Genomic DNA, 16,687 nt, shown 5'->3' with positions numbered 1-16,687 from the left:
GCCACCCCACATAGCCTGGTTCCTCTCTAGGTTTCTTCCTAGGTTTTGGCCTTTCTAGGGAGTTTTTCCTAGCCACCGTGCTTTTACACCTGCATTGTTTGCTGTTTGGGGTTTTAGGCTGGGTTTCTGTACAGCACTTTGAGATATCAGCTGATGTACGAAGGGCTATATAAATCAATTTGATTTGATTTGATTTGATTTGATTGTGAAGGCAAAACATGTGTTTGTTTTTTTGTACCCCTTTTTCATGGTATCCACAGTCTTGTCCCATCGCTGCAACTCCCGTACGGACTCGGGAGAGGCAAAGGTCGAGAGCCGCGCGTCCTCCAAAACACAACCCAAACAAGCCGCACTGCTTCTTGACACAATACCCACAACACCAATGTGTTTTGGAAAGAGTCGCTAGTGCACGATGGGACAGGAACATCCTTGCCGGCCAAACCCTCCCCTAACCCAAACGACGCCGCCCCATGGGTCTCCCGGTCACAGCCGGCTGCGACCTGGACTCAAACCAGGATCTCTTGTGGCACAGCTAGCACTGCAATGCAGTGCCTTAGACCACCGCGCCATTCAGGAGGCTGGCAAAACATGTTTTTCATGACAATTCCACAAGGAGTTGGCAAGAGAGCAGAAACAGACTGGCACCCAGACTACAGCAGTCACACTCACAGTCAACTTCTGAAGATCCTACCAAATGCATTGTGCAGTGCACCAGGGACTTTTTCCCTGACCTTCTGCACTTTCTGATTAAAGTCTGTTCTTCCATACACCATATCCTTGTGTTTCTATGGCATGGGCAGAAAAGAACAGTGCTGCTCCATTTGAATTGAGTAACAACTAATGCATTTACAGTTTCATTAGGCACATCCTTTTAAATGACTATGTGCAGTTTATTAATGACAGAAAAAAGAGTCAGACATTGATGTAATATTCTGTAAAACAATACTGTTTAAAAAAAAATGTTTTATTTGTTTGGGGAAAGAAAAATATTCAGATTGCCTTTAGTGACGCTCCATGCACAAGGTCCGAGCCAATAGGCTGTTGAGGAAGGGAACACATGGGGATGTCTGACGTAGCTCCCCTAACCCTGACCTTGAGGAGGACAATAAAAGGGACACTGTCGCACACCGGTCAAACTTTTACAGTGCGCTCAAAGGTTAGTACACCGGATGCATGCGCGTTCCATTTACTCTACAATTGATGCGTAAATACGCCATTATAACAAATTAACGCAACACTTTACACATTGCATGCGTTGGAGTAACTTGTTGAATCAGCACACCACATGTACCATGTTTACAAATATTAGTGAGTGATTAACATGAATTTATGACATCAGCTAACCATAATTATATAAGAATAGGCGTAGTCACATTTTACAGTTCAAATGGACCTCCGGTAGTTTTGAGCATGTCTTCAACGATGTGTTTCTGTTACTGCGCTTATCCATTGTAGGTGCGCTGTTGCTTGTTCTTCATCCGGAGTTATCAGCGTGTTCAATTTGAATTAAATTAAAGAGTTCGGGAAGCAACTTCGTTCTGTCTCACCAGCCTCACCAAGGACAATTATGCATTTGATGGCACTGTCAGATTCAAGACCAGAAATGCAACAATTTTATTTTTAAAATTCTATATATCACTTTCTATGGAGTGTATGGAAGCTGACAATGAGAATATTGACAATTTTGCAATGTTTCTTTGACACTCAGTTGTTGTCTTCTAAATGCCCATTCACTCAGGTACAATACAAGTGCTGATCCCGGGTGAGAAAGAGGCTTACATTGTGAAGGTGAAGGTTAAACAACTGGATGGTGACAAAGCCACTGTGGAGACCAAAGATGTAAGTGTTGGTAGGCTATTCGTTGCAGTTGAATACAACATAATGATGTTCATTTCTTTATTTTTTACTATTTTCTACATTGCAGAATAATAGTGAAGACAACACTATGAAATAACACATATGGAATCATGTAGTAACCAAAAAAGTGTTAAACAAATCCAAATATATTTTATATTTGAGATTCCTCAAAGTAGCCACCCTTTTTCTTGATGACAGCTTTGCACACTCTTCGCATTCTCTCAACCAGCTTCAGGAGGCAGTCACCTGGAATGCATTTCAATTAACAGGTGGGCCTTGTTAAAAGTTCATTTGTGGAATGTCTTCCCTGTGTTTGAGCCAATCTGTTATGTTGTGACAAGGTAGGGGTGGTATACAGAAGATAACCCTATTTGGTAAAAGACCAAGTCCATATTATGGCAAGAACAGCTCAAATAAGCAAAGAGAAACGTCAGCCCATCATTACTTTGAGACATGAAGGTCAGTCAATCTGGAACATATCAATAATTTTTTGAGTAAAAACCATCAAGCGCTATGATGAAACTGGCTCTCATGAGGACCGCCACAGGAAAGGAAGACCCAGAGTTACCTCTGCTGCAGAGGATAGGTTCATTAGAGTTACCAGCCTCAGAAATTGCAGCCCAAATAAAAGCTTCACAGAGTTCAAGTAACAGACACATCTCAACATCAACTGTTCAGAGGAGACTCGTGAATCAGGCCTTCATTGGCGAATTGCTGCAATAAGAAGAAGAGACTTGCTTGGGCCAAGAAACACAAGCAATGGACAATAGACTGGTGGAAATCTGGCCTTTGGTCTGATGACTCCAAATTTGAGATGTTTGGTTCCAACCGCCATGTCTTTGTGAGATGCAGAGTAGGTGAACGGATGTGTAGTTCCCACCATGAAGCATGGAGGTGGAGGTGTGATGGTGCTTTGCTGGTGACACTGTCGGTGATATATTTCGAATTCAAGGCACACTTAACCAGCATGGCTACCACAGCATGCTACAGCAATATGCCATCCTATCTGGTATGTGCTTAGGGTGATTATCATTTGTTTTTCAACAGGACAATGATCCGACACACCTCCAGGCTGTGGAGGGCTGCATCAGGTGACCAGGCCTCCACAATCACCCGACCTCAACCCAATGTAGATAGTTTGGGTTGAGTTGGACCACAGAGTGAAGGAAAAGCAGCCAACAAGTGCTCAGCATATGTGGGACCTCCTTCAAGACTTTTGGAAAAAGCATTCCAGGTGAAGCTGGTTGAGATAATGCCAAGAGTGTGCAAAGCTGCCATCAAGGCAAAATCTGGCTGCTTTGAAGAATCTCAAATATATTTAGATTTGTTTAACACTTTTTTGGTTACTACATGATTCCATATGTGTTATTTCATAGTTTTGATGTCTTTACTATTATTCTACAATGTAGAAAATAGTAAAAAATAAAGAAGAACCCTTGAATGAAAGAGTAGGTGTAGGTAATTCAGTCCATATCTAAATCAAAATAACTTTACTTTGTTCTGAAGTGCACTGTTGTCACATTTGTGACAATATTTTTTTTAATTACAAATATTTGCAGATCTAATAGAATCTATGTGAAATATTATTAGCAAAAGTTGAAAATGCTGTGGCGCAGGAGTCCCTAGAATGAAGTGATAGATTATGCGCTAACTGTATGAATTGACTACAGATTTACCCAACTCTCCCTAACACTTTGGTTGTGAAGGAGGATGACAAACAGCAGATGAACCCTCTGAAGTATAGACATGGTTTAGGACCTGGTCACACTGACCACCCTCAATGAAGCCTCTGTGCTCTTCAACCTCACCAGGCGCTACAGTATGTGGATGATCTATGTGAGTCACAGTTCTGTACATAATGCCATAGAGGAGCTCTAAGGAGGATAAACAGGTTGTTCTGAACCAGAGAGACTCTCCCTCTATGTGGGCGACATTTTGTTTCACAACCAAGCGCTCTCTCTCTCTCTCAACAAAGGCAAGAGGCGCACAATCGTTGACAACGCCTACATTGACATGCTGTGCAGTAAATCTACAACAATGTCATGTTGGAATTATTTAATCCTCATTTAGATTCAATATGTTCACAGTGCTTACACAACGTTTAAAAATATTACGTATGTAATAAGTAAGTAAATGCCTAAAAATATAAATACATTTGTGTAACTCTGGGCCATATGTTTTCTCAATACATCATGAGAATCAATCCATGCTTTTGGGTTAGAGTTTCATCTGTTCAGAGTTCTCCCAAGTTTCTAAGCTTTTGACAGGGTGTTGGTCTTCTTGTTGATCTTCCATACATGTTATTGATGTCCACCAATCCCTTCGACTACCACTTTTGCTCCCAGGGTGTGACAACAGTGGAGAACGTGAATGACGAGGAGGAACTGTTGGCCACAGATGACTGCTAATGATCATTCCTCCACTCTGTTTACTCTCCTTACTCTCCATGACCTCTCTCTCTCTGCCTGACCCCTCCTCCGTATGCAATGGACAGTCTGGGAGAAATACAGTTGCTATAAAATAGTGGGGTCCATCATGCACTTTGGCAACACGAAGTTCAAGAAGGTTCGGAGAGAGGAGCAAGCAGTCAGTCAGACTTCATGTCTGATTAAACAGACTATAGTGCATCTTTTACTCTATAATGTTAACATCCTGAGTAAGATTGTCAACCTGAGCTATTCTTTAAACTGGAATACCATACCGTTATGATAGTGTTTTTGTAAAACTATTTTGCAAACACAATGTCAATATGAAACTCCACCCAATCAGTGGCTGGTGGGAGGAGCTACAGGAGGACGTGCGCATTGTAATGGCTGGAATGGAATAAATGGAAAGGGGTCAAACGTGGTTTCCAAGTTGATGCAATTGATACCGTTCCATTTATTCCATTACAATGAGCCCGTCCGCCTATAGATCCGCCCACCAGCCTCCTCGGCACTCTATACATATAGTGTATGCATGTGCTTTGGTCTTCAGGTGCGGACAAGGCCTCCTACCTGATTTGGATCAATTCAGGTGCCCTCACCAAAGGTCTGCTGCACCCTCGGGTCAAAGTGTGTAATAAGTACGTCGTCAAGGGCCAGACTGTTGAGCAGGTGATCTCTCTTCTTCTCTCGCTGTAGAATAATTATAGAATCGGGGCGGCAGGTAGCCTAGTGGTTAGAGCGTTGGGCCAGTAACCGAAATGTGCTGGATCAAATCCCTGAGCTGACAAGGTAAAAATTGTTCTGCCCCGGAACAAGGCAGTTAACCCACTGTTCCCCAGTAGGCTGTCATTGTAAATAAGAATTAGTTCTTAACTGACTTTCCTAGTTAAATAAAGGTTACTTTTTTTTTTTAATAAGTAGACTTCAAGCTAATATTATCCACATTACCAATATTGTTTTCTGAGTAGTCAGTGATATTCTGTAACAGCTATATGTTCCCTTTGTGTAGGTGAACTACTCAGTTAGAGCTCTAGCCAAATCCACCTATGCATGTTCAACTGGATGATGAGCCGGATCAACAAGAGCCTCTACACGGCCCTGCCAAGACAGCCGGATCAACAAGAGCCTCTACACGGCCCTGCAAGACAGCCGGATTAACAAGAGCCTCTACACGGCCCTGCCAAGACAGCCGGATCAACAAGAGCCTCTACACGGCCCTGCCAAGACAGCCGGATCAACAAGAGCCTCTACACGGCCCTGCCAAGACAGCCGGATCAACAAGAGCCTCTACACGGCCCTGCCAAGACAGCCGGATCAACAAGAGCCTCTACACTGCCCTGCCAAGACAGCCGGATCAACAAGAGCCTCTACACGGCCCTGCCAAGACAGCCGGATCAACAAGAGCCTCTACACGGCCCTGCCAAGACAGCCGGATCAACAAGAGCCTCTACACGGCCCTGCCAAGACAGCCGGATCAACAAGAGCCTCTACACGGCCCTGCCAAGACAGCCGGATCAACAAGAGCCTCTACACGGCCCTGCCAAGACAGCTGGATCAACAAGAGCCTCTACACGGCCCTGCCAAGACAGCCGGATCAACAAGAGCCTCTACCAAGACAGTTCTTCATCTGTCTATTGAACATTGAAGGGTTCCTGATCTTCGAGGTAGGCCTACACATTGCCTCTGACCAAATTCTGCATTTTATATGGTCTTTTTCCTGACTGTTTCAGCTCATAAACCTCTCCTTCTTTTCAACCCTCTTTCTCTCTATCTCTCCATGCTCCACTCAGGTTCAACAACTTTGAGCAGCTGTGCATCAACTTCCCCAACGAGAAACGACAACAGTATTTCAACCACAACATGTTCATCCTGGAGCAGGAGGAGTATAAGAGGGAGGGTATTGACCTTCATCGACTTTGGCTTGGATCTACAAACCTGTATCAACCTCATAGAGAAGGTATGTGTCTGTTGTTTCAGCCATTTAAATAAGGGGCTAGAGCATAGGGACCGGTACATTTTGCCTGTGAAGAGTGGCTTGATTTCTGTGTGATTTACTCTCGCTTTGTTTCCTGCAGTCCATGAGCATACAGTATACTGCCTCTCGTTTGTTTCCTGCAGTCCATGGGCATACAGTATACTGCCTCTCGTTTGTTTCCTGCAGTCCATGGGCATACAGTACACTGTCCATCCTGGAGGAAGAATGCATGTTTCCAAAGGCCCCTGATGTCAGCTTTAACACCAGGCTGTATGACAACCACGTGGGCAAGTCTCCCAACTTCATCAAGCCACGGCTCTGACAAGAAACGTAAATACGAGACCCACTCCGAGCTGGTGCACTACGCTGGAGTGGAACGTGCTCCAGTCTGTTTATTTGAAACATTTTGATCCTTTTTTAACAGTTAAAACATGTCGTCTTCATGACACCTGATATTAATCCATGTTAAAGGTATTATTTCTCACCATTGACCCATCCTCTACCGTCACCCATCTCCAGGTCCCGTACAACATCAGAGGGTGGCCGGACAAAAACCAGAGACCCCTTAGATGAGACAATAGTCACCTGCTTACAGGGATCAGTTAATAAACGGTTAGCATGCCTTTTTAGAGAACTTTATCGGTAGCGATGCAGCTATTGACGGTGACACAACTTTACATTTTCACAAACTACACTAAATAGGGAAATGAAGTCATCGTGATCTACAGTTTGACTGTTCAGCTGCTGATTCAAAAGACAGGGGCCAAAGAGAAGAGGAAGAGAGGGGCCTCCTTCCAGACCGTGTCACAGCTTCACAAGGTGTGTAAGAGTGAGGTAGAGACAGGCTGGCATTACCAGAGTGTCTCTAGGTGTCGGAGTTGTGTGGTTTCGTAGAGATCAGAAGGGGAGTATTTAGAGGTGCTCTGATGTGTTTCCTGAGTCACGATGACCTGCCTTGAGTTGAGAGGGAAGTAGTTAAGACTTACAGTGATGTTTAGGTAACTCAGCTCATGAACATCACTTTAAGTCTGTGCTACCTCCACTCTTTCATGCCTCTGACTGAGGACAAGGATGAGGTAAGATTGACTCTTTCAGTCATCTTTGTCCCAGGAGGCATGGACCCATTCCAGGTCCTTCAGCAGTTGCGATGTAACGGAGTACCGGAGGGAATTCCGTATCTGCAGGAAGGGCTTCCCCAACCGGATCCTCTATGCAGAGTTCAAACTACGACGGGCATAGTACCTCTGTAACACATACAGTATACATGTAGAACTTTAAAAATCACAGAGACACAAACACGTGTACCATCTTATTATCAAAATGGCAATTTTGTGAAGAGTCAAGGACGTACCTATGTGTTTCCTGGTGTGTGTGCTATCCTGGTGTGTGTGCTATCCTGTGCAGGTACCGTATCCTGAACCCCATGGCTATCCCTGAGGAATCCTTTGTGGACAGCAGGAAGGCTGTTGAGAAGCTGCTGAGATCGCTGGACACATTGACCACACCCAGTACAAGTTTGGAATGAATCACCAAGGTGGGTACTGTATGACTGGTACTGATGCACCTGAGTGAGTTTGAAGCTGGATTCTTTTGAGATCTCATCTCCAGTTGTGTCTGGTGTTGGGGCTGAAGCTTAAAGCATATGGCCACTCCTCATCAGTTGACGTTATGTTTGGGACAGACTTACTTGTCGGTATGTGTCTCAGAGCATTTCGTATTATTCTGTACTTGGATCCAGGACAATCCATTTAGTATGATATGTTACATTTCGTATGGTATGTATTCATTTGTGTCCATCACCCATTTCGTATGATATGTTACGAATTACAATTCATATTATGTGTAACGAATTTGAAAAACATACAATATGTTATGACTATCGCAAAATGTACGATATGTTACAAATTCTATCTAGGTGGGGAAATAATGAAATAATGAAACATATATGCCTGATTGATTGGGGATAATGTGTGTATTAGTAGAGCTTTTTGGAAATGTGCTGTAAAGCAGTAGACTATAAAAGGTAGCTAGAATGCTTTGTCCTATGGCTTTCCACCCTTACATGTCCCTGTCATGTGTCCAATGAACTGGACAGTCAACGGGTGGGCGTGGTCTAGATCCCTCCCACCCCTCTTCGTTCTAAATTAGATCGGTGTGTGTGCCCTGCTTACCAAATATGGCCTGGCGGGCGCAGGCCATTGTCTCCTTTGCTTTACAATAGTGGGTGCTGGGAGACGGCAAGCATGCTGGCCGAGGGAAGTAAGTCAATAGTGAATCACTGGCAAGGCAGGAGACACACTGTGGGTCAGGTAGAGGGTATTTTATTACGTGAAACTCCAGCCCTCTGTGAAACCAGAGGACTTAATCCCTTATTACCTGGCCAGTTATTCCAGCTATGTGGAGGCTCTGAACTCCAGGCTCCATGGACAAAGGGGGCCAGGGAGAATGGGTTGTTATTAATATGGGGCTGGAGGACATGACAGGTGCTGCTCTTTAAGGGCCATGTGTCAACCCCTCCTGTTTTTCTAAGCGCCAGTTAGCGCCCGGAGGTTATAACAGGCTATTTCAACCAGGACCACACACACACAATGTAAAGCAAGCAAGTGCTGACACACTCATACTTCACGCATGCCATGTACATACCGACAAACTTGGGGGCAAATACACACACTAACAAAACACTCACACACATTTTGCATAGAAAACACTACTAAAAACGGTTTGGGTTGGGCCTGAAAACTCATACAGAGCCGTCCCAGTGAAACCGCTTCACGTGTGATCTTTATTTCTCCTCCAACATCTTGCGTCTCTGCAGACTCATGAGTTGGCCCTGCCGCATGGCGAGGAGCTCAGACAGCCTCTCATGGAGCGGCAGGTAGCCTAGTGGTTAGAGTGTAGAGGCAGGTAGCCTAGTGGTTAGAGTGTAGAGGAGGCAGGTAGCCTAGTGGTTAGAGTGTAGAGGAGGCAGGTAGCCTAGTGGTTAGAGTGTAGAGGAGGCAGGTAGCCTAGTGGTTAGAGTGTAGAGGAGGCAGGTAGCCTAGTGGTTAGAGTGTAGAGGAGGCAGGTAGCCTAGTGGTTAGAGTGTAGAGGGCAGGTAGCCTAGTGGTTAGAGTGTGGTGACAGGTAGAGTGGTTAGAGGTGACAGGTAGCCTAGTGGTTAGAGTGTAGAGGAGGCAGGTAGCCTAGTGGTTAGAGTGTAGAGGAGGCAGGTAGCCTAGTGGTTAGAGTGTAGAGGAGGCAGGTAGCCTAGTGGTTAGAGTGTAGAGGAGGCAGGTAGCCTAGTGGTTAGAGTGTAGAGGAGGCAGGTAGCCTAGTGGTTAGAATGTAGAGGAGGCAGGTAGCCTAGTGGTTAGAGCGTAGAGGAGGCAGGTAGCCTAGTGGTTAGAGCGTAGAGGAGGCAGGTAGCCTAGTGGTTAGAGCGTTGGGACAGTAACGGAAAGGTTGCTGGATCGAATCCCAGAGCTGACAAGGTAAAAACCTGTCGTTCTACCCCTGAACAAGGCAGATGGCCTACTAGGGAGCAGTAGGTTATCTTTGTTCTTAACTACCTTGCCTAGTTAAATACAAAAAAATGTCCCCCAATAGCTCTGCCCAGGAGGACACCCAACCTGATTTCAGAGCATTTAGTATTATTCTGTATGGATATCCAAGTCACTCCATTTAATATATATTATGTTCGGTATGGTTACATAAAATAAATGGTTAATTAAGGCAAAAACATGAACATCAGTCCCAAATATCATTCCTTTTAAACGCAGACCTTTAGTGCACAAAAACCATTCTCCTCTTCTCACCCATGAAGAGACAAATCCAGTAAAACATCTTGGCGTTTACAGTGGTGAAGAACTGGCCCTGCTTTTCTTCAAGCTCAGGCCTCTCCTGAGGAGCACCACGGCAGAGGAGCTGGCCCTGCTTTTCTTCAAGCTCAGGCCTCTCCTGAGGAGCACCACGGCAGAGAAGCTGGCCCTGCTTTTCTTCAAGCTCAGGCCTCTCCTGAGGAGCACCACGGCAGAGAAGCTGGCCCTGCTTTTCTTCAAGCTCAGGCCTCTCCTGAGGAGCACCACGGTAGAGAAGGAGCTGGCCCTGCTTTTCTTCAAGCTCAGGCCTCTCCTGAGGAGCACCACGGCAGAGAAGCTGGCCCTGCTTTTCTTCAAGCTCAGGCCTCTCCTGAGGAGCACCACGGCAGAGAAGCTGGCCCTGCTTTTCTTCAAGCTCAGGCCTCTCCTGAGGAGCACCACGGTAGAGAAGGAGCTGGCCCTGCTTTTCTTCAAGCTCAGGCCTCTCCTGAGGAGCACCACGGCAGAGAAGCTGGCCCTGCTTTTCTTCAAGCTCAGGCCTCTCCTGAGGAGCACCACGGCAGAGAAGCTGGCCCTGCTTTTCTTCAAGCTCAGGCCTCTCCTGAGGAGCACCACGGCAGAGAAGCTGGCCCTGCTTTTCTTCAAGCTCAGGCCTCTCCTGAGGAGCACCACGGCAGAGAAGGAGCTGGCCACACTCAAGGAGGAGTTTGCCAAGTTGAAGGACATGTTTGACAAGTCTGAGGCAAAGCACAAGGGGCTGCATGAGAGACAGGTGGCCCTGATCCAGGAGAATAATGACCTGGCCCTACAGCTGCAGGCAGTGAGTGTTTACAGATAACATCAAGATATTACACTGTACAACAGGATACCGGCAAGATAAGGATCAATGAGATAAAGTGAACATGTAGCAATATGATCAGACAAGATAAATGTAGACCTTATCAGAATAGACCAGAAACGATTAGGCCATAAATCAAGATAAGAGATGCTAAGAAGATGTACTAAACAGGAAGTCTCTCTCTGTGTGACCCCTGACCCCCAGGAGCAGGACAACCTGATGGCTGCAGGTTGTGACCTGCTGATCAAGGCCAAGGTCATAGAGCTGAAGGAAAGACTTGAGGATGAGGAGATGAACGCCAGCCTGAACGCCAAGAACCACAAGCTGGAGGACGTGTGTGCAGAGCTGAAGAAAGACAGATCTGGAGATCACCATGGCCAAGGTGGAGAAGGAGAGACATGCCACAGAGAACAAGGTGAGCAGGGAGGGATTAGTCTGGGTACCAGTCTGTTTATCTACTGTCCTACTCCTTGCCCCTCCTTGCAATGCTAAACATTTTTGGCCAATCACATGGAGTGGAATCAAATATTCAAATTTTAATTTATATAGCCCTTCTTACATCAGCTGATATATCAACGTTCTGTACAGAAACCCTGCTTAAAACCCCAAAAGCAAGCAATGCAGGTGTAGAAGCACGGTGGCTAGGATAAACTCCCTAAAAAGGCCAAAACCTAGGAAGAAACCTAGAGAGGAACCAGGCTATGAGGGGTGGCCAGTCCTCTTCTGGCTGTGCCGGGTGGAGATTATAACAGAACATGGCCAAGATGTTCAAATGTTCATAAATGACCAACATGATCAAATCATAATAATAATCACAGTAGTTGTCGAGGGTGCAACAAGTCAGCACCTCAGGAGAAATGTCAGTTGGCTTTTCATAGCCGATCATTAAGAGTATCTCTACCACTCCTGCTGTCTCTAGAGAGTTGAAAACAGCAGGCCTGGGACAGGTAGCACGGCCAGGTGGACTGAGGACAGCAAGGAGTCATCAGGCCAGGTAGTCCTGAGGCATGGTCCTAGGTCGAAAAATAAATAAATAAAATTAGAGAAAGCATACTTAAATTCACACAGGACAAGACAGGAGAAATACTCCAGATATAACAGACTGACCCTAGCCCCCCGACAAAAACTACTACAGCATAAATACTGGAGGCTGAGACAGGAGGGGTCAGGAGACACTGTGGCCCCATCCAATGATACCACAGGACAGGGCCAAACAGGCAGGATATAACCCCAACCACTTTGCCAAAGCACAGCCCCACACCACTAGAGGGATATCTTCAACCACCAACTTACCATCCTGAGACAAGGCCGAGTATAGCCCACAAAGATCTCCGCCACGGCACAACCCAAGGGGGGCGCCTACCCAGACAGGAAGACCACGTCAGCGACTCAACCCACTCAAGTGACGCACAACTCCTAGGGACGGCATGGAAGAGCACCAGTAAGCCAGTGACTCAGCCCCTGTAATAGGGTTAGAGGCAGCGAATCCCAGTGGAGAGAGGGGAACCGGCCAGGCAGAGACAGCAAGGGCGGTTCGTTGCTCCAGCGCCTTTCCGTTCACCTTCACACTCCTGGGCCAGACTACACTCAACCATATGACCCACTGAAGAGATGAGTCTTCAGTAAAGACTTAAAGGGTGAGACAGAGTCTGCGTCTCTCACATGGGTAGGCAGACCATTCCATAAAAATTGAGCTCTATAGTAGAAAGCCCTGCCTCCAGCTGTTTGCTTAGAAATTCTAGGGACAATTAGGAGGCCTGCGTCTTGTGACCGTAGCATACGTGTAGTACGGAAAGATAGGTAGGGGCAAGCCCATGTAATGCTTTGTAGGTTAGCAGTAAAACCTTGAGATCAGCCCTTGCCTTAACAGGAAGCCAGTGTAGGGGGGCTAGCACTGGAGTGTTAGCACTGGAATGTTAGCTAAACAGACTGGTACCCAAGCTAAGGGGTGGCTCAATGCCCGCAGATATACTTTTCAGCATTCCTGTCGTGTAAACCTCTGATCAGTCAATTTACTGTGATGTATATATCAGATACACTACATGGCCAAAGGTATGTGGACACGTGCTCGTTGAACATCTCATTACAAAATCATGGGCATTAATAGAGTTGCCTCCCCCCCCTTGCTGCTATAACAGCCTCCGTTCTTCTGGGTGTTGGAACATTGCTGCGGGGACTTGCTTCATTCAGCCACAAGAGAATTAGTGAGATCGGGCCCTGATGTTGGGCCATTAGGCCTGGCTCACAGTCGGCGTTCCAATTCATCCCAAAGGTGTTTCATGGGGTTGAGGTGAGGGCTCTGTGCAGGCCAGTCAAGTTCTTCCACACCGATCTCAACAAATCATTTCTGTATGGATCTCGCTTTGTGCATAGGGGCATTGTCATGCTGAAATAGGAAAGGGCCTTCCCCAAACTGTTGCCATAAAGTTGGAAGCACAGAATTGTCTACAATGTCATTGTATGCTGTAGCGTTACGATTTCCCTTCACTGGAACTAAGGGGCCCGAACCATGAAAAACAGCCCCAGACCATTATTCCTCCTCCACCAAACTTTACAGTTGACACTATACAGTCGGGCAGGTAGTGTTCTCCTGGCATCTGTGAAACCCAGATTCGTCCATCAGACTGTCAGATGGTGAACGTGATTCATCACTCCAGAGAAAGCGTTTCCACTGCTCCAGAGTCCAATGACTGCGAACTTTCATATTTATACCACATTGTTTGTTCCCCCTTTCTGTCCTCAGGTGAAGAACCGGATGGAGGAGATAGGTGTTCTGGGCGAGTCCATAATGAGCCTGACCAAGGAGAAGATGGCCCTGCAGGAGGCCCACCGGCAGCCCGAGTCCATCTTGTGTCTGACCAAGGAGAAGGCGGCCCTGCAGGAGGCCTACCAGCAGGCCCTGACTAACCTGCTGGTCGGGGAGGATAAGGTCAATATGCTGAGCAAGGCCAAGGTCAAGCTGGAGCAGCAAGTGGACAATGTTAGTAAAGGGACATGAAAAACACACTTCACCACATACAGTAGCCTAACTAGCTCCTTAGTTAAACACATAGCGTCTGTCAATCATTAAAATGAAGGGTCACACGGCACAGCATGACTTTAAGTTATTAATTTGTCAGAAAGTTAAACTGACCTCGAGAAGCTAACCAAACTCACCTTTCTCTGCTTCTCGCTCTGTGTAAGCAGAGTATAATTGTAGGCTAGTGGAACCTGAGGCTATGGTACCAAGATCTCCTTCAGCCAGAACACTGAACAAATAGCTGTAGGAGAACAAGGTCAGAGGTCACCCGTATACAGTGCTTTTATTCAAAACCCCTTTCAACATTTTGTTAAGTTACAGCCCTATTCCAAAATGTATTAAATTGTTTCCCACACCCCCACCCCCCTTATCAATCTACACACAATACCCCATTACGACAAAGCAAAAACAGGTTTTTAGAATGTTTTGCTAATTTATTAAAAATATAAAACTGATATGTCACATTTACATAAGTATCCAGACCCTTTACTCAGTTCTTTGTTGAAGCACCTTTGGCAGTGATTACAGCATCACGTTTTCTGGGGTTTGACGCTACAAGCTTGGCACACCTGTATTTGGGGAGTTTCTCCCATTCTTCTCTGCAGATCCTCTCAAGCTCTGTTGGGTTGGATGGGGAGTGTCGCTGCATGGCTATTTTCAGGTCTCTCCAGAGATGTTCGATCAGGTTCAAGTCCTGGCTCTGGCTTGGCCACTCAAGGACATTCAGAGAGTTGTCAGGAAGCCACTCCTGCATCGTCTTGGCTGTGTGCTTAGGGTCGTTGTCCTGTTGTAAGGTGAACCTTCAACCTAGTCTAAGGTCCTGAGCGCTCTGGAGCAGGTTTTCCTGCCACTGAAAAACATCCCAACAGCATGATGCTGCCACCACCATGCTTCACCGTAGGGATGGTGCCAGGTTTCCTCCATTTAGGCCAAAGAGTTCAATCTTGGTTTCATCAGACCAGAGAATTTTGTTTCTCATGGTCTCAGAGTCTTTAGGTGCCTTTTCTCAAACTCCAAGTGGGCTGTCATGTGACTTTTACTGAGGAGTGGCTTCTGTCTGGCCACTCTATCATAAAGGCCTGATTGGTGGAGTGCTGCAGAGATGGTTGTCCTTCTGGAAGGGTCACCCATCTCCACATAGGAACTCTGGAGCTCTGTCAGAATGACCATCAGGTTCTTGGTTCCTTACCAAGGCCCTTCTCCCGATTGCTCAGTTTTCCCGGGCGGACAGCTTTAGGAAGAGTCTTGGTGGTTCCTAACTTCTTCCATTTATGAATGATGGAGGCCACTGTGTTCTTGAGGACCTTCAATGCTGCATACATGTTTTGGTACCATTCCCCAGATCTATGCCTCAACACAATCCTGCCTCAGAGCTCTACAGACAACTCCTTCAACCTCATGGCTTGGTTTTTACTCTGACATGTTCTGTCAACTGAGGGACGTTTATTATAGACAGGTGTGTGCCTGTCCAATCAATTAAATTTACCACAGGTGGACTCCAATCAAGTTGTAGAAACATCTCAAGGATGATCAATGGAAACAGGATGCACCTGAGCTCCATTTCGAGTCTCATAGCAAAGGGTCTGAATACTTATGTAAATAAGGTATCTTTTTTTGTTATAAATTTGCTAAATTGTATTAAAACCTGTTTTCGCTTTGTCATTATGGGGGTATTGTGTGTAGATTGATAAGGAAAATTAGTTTTCTTGTCAATTTTAGAATACAGCTGTAACGTAACGAAATGTAGAAAAAGTCAAGTGGTCTGAATATCTTCAGAATACACCGTATATCCAGCATTTTTGTCAAAATTGCTCAGTAAATTTGGTTCGGGTTCATTGATAGACAGCGATATTTAAATCCTGTTTTAAGCAAATTTAAGTCAGGACTGAGACTAAACCAATCAACACCTCTTGGAAAGCCATGCTGGTATGTCTTTTGCATAAACATGGTGTAATTGTCCCACAGAAATATAAAACCTATCCCAGGGTTAGGTTAAGACTGAGGTGGGCTTTGCTCCTTTCATATTTATTTTCATCCTAATTCCCCAGTCCCTGCCGATGACAAGCATACCCATAACATGATGCTGACACCACAATACTTGAACATACTAAAAGGATCAACAACATTGCATTCACTTCATATTACTGGCCTGTACGACAAAGTGTAAAGAAAGAAGCCTGTGTTAAAAAAAAAAACATTTTGTTTGCAACAAGGCTGTTAAAACCTGCTAAAACCTGCAAATAAACGAACTTTTTGGCCTAAAATAAAAACGACAGTAGGGGATCAAGTTCAATACAACAGAGTGAAACTCTTGTCTATTTACAAATATTGTGGGCTGCAGCATCATGTTATGGGTATGCTTGTCATCGGCAGGGACTGGGGAGTTTGTTAGGATCTAAAGAAATATGAAACTAGCAAAGCCCAGGTAAAATGTAACAGGAAAACCCGTCTTCTGAAATGGCTTTCCAAGACGTGTGGAGTGTTCTTGAGTGGTCTAGTCTCAGGCCTGACTTAAGTCTGCTTGCAGAAGGAAGTGGAGGCCTGCTAGTACTCCTTGATTAAACTCTTGTGCTTTCAGATGACTGCAATGGGTGTTAAGTATTTGACATGTGTGTTCAAATAGCAATGATTTGTGATAAGACTAACACAAACCAACGCCATGTTAAAAGATTAAATACTTAAATAGCCTTTGACAGGACTGTCCATTGTCAACAATACATTGTACTTTACATCCATGTGTTGTAGTGAATTAAAGCACTTAAATAAAAAGACAAA

General features: G+C 45.5%; 2 protein-coding genes across 2 annotated transcripts; both read left to right on the top strand.

Moving 5' to 3' along the window:
- The first annotated feature begins 1,111 nt into the window (after nucleotides 1-1,111).
- LOC115101960 (uncharacterized) lies at nucleotides 1,112-10,180 on the top strand. Its single transcript, XM_065005247.1, has 10 exons — nucleotides 1,112-1,156; nucleotides 1,739-1,839; nucleotides 2,056-2,126; nucleotides 2,905-3,091; nucleotides 4,834-4,952; nucleotides 5,293-5,947; nucleotides 6,074-6,240; nucleotides 6,445-7,077; nucleotides 7,369-7,792; nucleotides 10,095-10,180. The coding sequence occupies exons 6-7, from the start codon at nucleotides 5,330-5,332 to the stop codon at nucleotides 6,086-6,088; spliced, it is 633 nt and encodes a 210-aa protein (XP_064861319.1). The 5' UTR covers nucleotides 1,112-1,156; nucleotides 1,739-1,839; nucleotides 2,056-2,126; nucleotides 2,905-3,091; nucleotides 4,834-4,952; nucleotides 5,293-5,329; the 3' UTR covers nucleotides 6,089-6,240; nucleotides 6,445-7,077; nucleotides 7,369-7,792; nucleotides 10,095-10,180.
- Nucleotides 7,330-16,687, top strand: LOC135562768 (myosin-7B-like). Its single transcript, XM_065005103.1, has 5 exons — nucleotides 7,330-7,334; nucleotides 7,663-7,772; nucleotides 10,061-10,875; nucleotides 11,098-11,308; nucleotides 13,637-16,687. Exons 1-5 carry the CDS (start codon nucleotides 7,330-7,332, stop codon nucleotides 13,798-13,800), a joined length of 1,305 nt encoding a protein of 434 aa, XP_064861175.1. The 3' UTR covers nucleotides 13,801-16,687.

Source organism: Oncorhynchus nerka, linkage group LG20 (genome assembly GCF_034236695.1).
Source record: "Oncorhynchus nerka isolate Pitt River linkage group LG20, Oner_Uvic_2.0, whole genome shotgun sequence".
NCBI classification, from domain to species: Eukaryota; Metazoa; Chordata; class Actinopteri; order Salmoniformes; family Salmonidae; genus Oncorhynchus; species Oncorhynchus nerka.
Note: the sequence above shows the minus strand (reverse complement) of the source record. Positions and strands in the feature narration are given on the sequence as shown.

Bases quoted from the DNA above. Each gene is read 5' to 3' on its own strand.
- LOC115101960 (XM_065005247.1), top strand. From the start codon at position 5,330: ATGCATGTTCAACTGGATGATGAGCCGGATCAACAAGAGCCTCTACAC.
- LOC135562768 (XM_065005103.1), top strand. The intron at 7,773-10,060 runs GTTTGGAATGAA...TCACCCATGAAG, and splicing joins ATTGACCACACCCAGTACAA to AGACAAATCCAGTAAAACAT. The intron at 11,309-13,636 runs GTGAGCAGGGAG...TTCTGTCCTCAG, and splicing joins GACATGCCACAGAGAACAAG to GTGAAGAACCGGATGGAGGA.